Source organism: Alosa alosa, chromosome 1 (assembly GCF_017589495.1).
Source record: "Alosa alosa isolate M-15738 ecotype Scorff River chromosome 1, AALO_Geno_1.1, whole genome shotgun sequence".
Classification (NCBI taxonomy): Eukaryota; Metazoa; Chordata; class Actinopteri; order Clupeiformes; family Clupeidae; genus Alosa; species Alosa alosa.
In genome coordinates, this window is record NC_063189.1 from 23596239 (window position 1) to 23599824 (window position 3586).

At 35.8% G+C, this 3586-nt stretch overlaps 1 protein-coding gene across 1 annotated transcript; it reads right to left on the reverse strand.

Annotated features, from left to right (window-relative positions):
• Nucleotides 1–417: 417 nt before the first annotated feature.
• Nucleotides 418–2762, reverse strand: LOC125302454. Its single transcript, XM_048255632.1, has 7 exons — nucleotides 2705–2762; nucleotides 2477–2602; nucleotides 1988–2190; nucleotides 1344–1503; nucleotides 1031–1141; nucleotides 832–908; nucleotides 418–506 (listed from the first exon to the last, which is right to left on the reverse strand). The coding sequence occupies exons 2-7, from the start codon at nucleotides 2595–2597 to the stop codon at nucleotides 495–497; spliced, it is 684 nt and encodes a 227-aa protein (XP_048111589.1). The 5' UTR covers nucleotides 2598–2602; nucleotides 2705–2762; the 3' UTR covers nucleotides 418–494.
• Nucleotides 2763–3586: the final 824 nt, after the last annotated feature.

Here is a 3586-nt window from a genome sequence, read left to right on the forward strand (position 1 = left end):
GCCCAACCATTTAATTAGACCATCAGCAGACCTTTGGCCAACCATATGCCAACTTAAAAAGCCTACCCAGCCAACCCAAAATACACCTTACCAACGCTATGCCAACCCGAAACCTACTTTTCTAACGTTGGGCCATCCATTTCATAGACCAACTGCCAACCTTTTGCCAACCCCAACTCAACCATATGCCAACTTAAATAGCATACATACCCCAAAAATTACACCTTACCAACACTATGTCAACGTTCTAACTTTAAGATGACTGCTTATTTCAGCAGAACACTCATCTTGATATTTTGGCCACCTTTATGGTTAGTACAGATATTACTTACTTGATCACAATGATTTTACCAATCTGCCCTGAACTTGTAATCTTAAAAGTGATATAATACCAACACGAGATTAAGGGTTAAAATAAATACATTTAATAATACATATTGATTTAATAATAAACATTTATGTGGTGAGATCCTCAAGGGTTGATGGGTCATCAATCAGTTCTGCTCCTATAAAATAACAGAAATTACTTTTAGTTACTTTTAGAAATTATTTTGTTTTGCTTGCTCAAATAAGACTTCACTGCATTAGGAAGATTATACAGATAATTTGTCTAACAAGTGTAATCAAGCAATCATCTTATTAACTGGTGCCAATGTACAATTTATGGAGGCCTATTTTATAACATTCTCTTAATTATGTACAAATGATGTTAATGCCTTCAGGTCACTTATTTCCAAGTGCTTGAAGTTATTCATTTCGAGCATTAGATAAAAAGATGAGACAAAAAGGTAAAACAATTTAGGACTATGCACTAATGACTAAAAAACTTACAATGTCAGATATTTCAGACACCTCGGATTCGCTGCTGATGTCAGATGGAGAATGTGATGGGGGATGCGTCTGCCTCTCTAAATTGAGGAAAGAAATTCAAGTTAACTACTTACTATTTCACAACTGTGATGATAAAAGTCAGCAATACAGACATACAGGCAATTAGAAATATTTTTTGATTGGTTGTTGAAATCTGTACCCTTTTCTGATCTCCTTTTTCTTCCTCCATTTCGGTCACCGCTGTATTTCAGCCATGTTTTTATCTTTTCTTCTGCCTCCATTAAGGTGGCCCCTTGTTTTTTGGCAGCATCTGCGTGGGGAATTTGGGGGAATTGAATGGAGAGTGAAGGATATTTTACTCTTAAAATCAGTTTAAAAACCACTGATTTAGAACATGACGTGAAGTTTTGTTGTGTAGGGTAGATAATATACTGGATGTGTACAGCAGGCTACCAATCAGAATGTGTGTAGAATAAACATTGAATGAAATTGTAAAAGAGCTGTAGGCCTACCTATGATGACCTTTGCCAGGTTCAACACAGAGAAAGGACTTTTCTGCCCCCTGCCCATCCAGTTAAACTTTTTCGCTAAATCATTGCTGATTGTTTCACGCATGATCCTGTAGATTATATCTTTTGTTGTTGTCCCACCCAAACTCATGAGATGTTTTCCCTCTAAAGTGAAATGGTTGTGCATACATGATTAAGCTTGTCAAAAGGTGGAACATAACTACAAGCACTACACAGTGCTATGGGCTACCATACACTCCCATAACAGAAGAAAAGTGGCATAGCAAGAAAGCTCACAATTGGTGCCTCCAAAGCTTCACTACTAGGACCCTAAGGCATTAGTGATTCTGTAGTAGAGTTGAGTTCAAGAGGTGATTTCAAGAAGTATTTAGGATAACTCAGACAGTTGAGTTTATTGAAAGAATTGAAATGAGAGTGAAGGAGGAAGATCAAACTAGCGGTATCCAAGAAACGGATGAATCACTCACATACAATCCTTTTAACAACACTAGTTAAAACTATTTATTCTATTTATGTATGCATTCCTATTTATTCATGTATTTATTGGCTTATTTATGATATTTATTGATTATGAGAACTACTAATAACTAGAGTAGGTTTACATACACAACATAAACAGAACTTACCAGAGAGCGCCGTGTTTCTTTGTCAGAAAGCCAGTCCTCCATTTTTTTTATATCATTAATATTTTGTAGAAGAAACTCAAAATCTGGAAAACTGCTGACTTCAGTGACACTCTCTCTTCTCAAAATTGCCTGAAGCAGAAGAGAATTTTGTCTGACTTGGCCTTTTATCTCCTCTAGCATCTGAAAGAGTCGGAGTTCTCTTTCTGAAACAGACAAAGTATATAACTTTATATAACGTGTCTACTGTTTTGCATACTCAATTTGAATTATTACATTCTGTTTTTATTTTGCATTTTACATGATGTCCCAAGTTCTTATTTTTCAAGTTTTTATTATCTTAATTGTGGTTGTAAATCAAAGCACATTAGATATTAAGGCTAATTGTTAAGAAGTTGTTGAAGAGTTTCTAATCCCTTATATAGACTAAAAAGGTCATTACTAAAAGCTCCAAGTAAACTATTATAAAATATTTGGAATAGTTCTATGTACCATCTTGTCTTAGATCTGGGACTGTCTCTGGTGTTGATGGTGGAAATGGAAATGGTGGTATGGCTGGCAAGGTCTGGCTTTTGGCTCCATTATTGCAGATTTTTTTTTTTGGTCTTTCCATTGTCTCTGCATATGGAACAGTGAGAAACAGAATCAGTACACAATATTCCAAAGTCTTGACCACTGTATGTTTTCTTTACATGTCATGTTTTCATCTGTGCTGTTTACCTGTGTGGAGCCTACTTGTTGAGGCCTGAACTGGAGGTCTTCCTGAGGCTGCAGATGGAGGGGCATATTTTGATGATGGTCTATTGGACACATTAAGTGTAATCAATTTTGTAAAGGTGCAGTGAACACTAGTTGCAAATAAGCCTAACACAGTCAGGCTATAAAAGGAAAACAGAGAACAGAGGAAACATACACTCTTTTCCGCACACTGTCCTCGTCTGTCGACTCCAAACCATTGCCTTTGCAGAACTTCACGAGCTTCCTTCGGGCTTTTTCATAGGAATCTAAATATAGAAACAAACAACATTGTTAAGCCTATTATCTGAACATTGGAAAATAACTGCTTATAGGTATAACTCACAAGGAGCATGTTTAATTTTGAGCAATAGATTTGAATAGTTACTTCTCTATATTTCTTCACATTGTGGAACTTCCTCAAAAACTTACCATACTCAGCCACCCATTCAGTTATATATTCTCCCCATTCTTCATCAGGGGTTTCATTTTTTTCAACCGCTTTTCTACATTTAGTAGTATTATATGGGGGCCAAAAGGATTTTTTTTTATCGATGCTCAGCCAGTCACTTGGTATAACCTCTGTCTCATTTTTTTCTGTGAAAACAACAATTGAATACATCTACAGTATAAAACAAACAAACAAACAAACATAGCTAGTGTTACAAACTATATACAATAATTGAAGCTCAATTAAGCAGTATGCAGTAAAGGATATGCCACAAACCCATCCTTATATTGTAAAAGAATGACTTTTGTAACAGTCTGAAGAGGGACAATAGTCAATGACTGCCCGGGTTGTTTCACAAAGGATATATTAAGACTTGATGAATCAATGGGGTAGGTAAAAAAAGATGATTTGTTTTG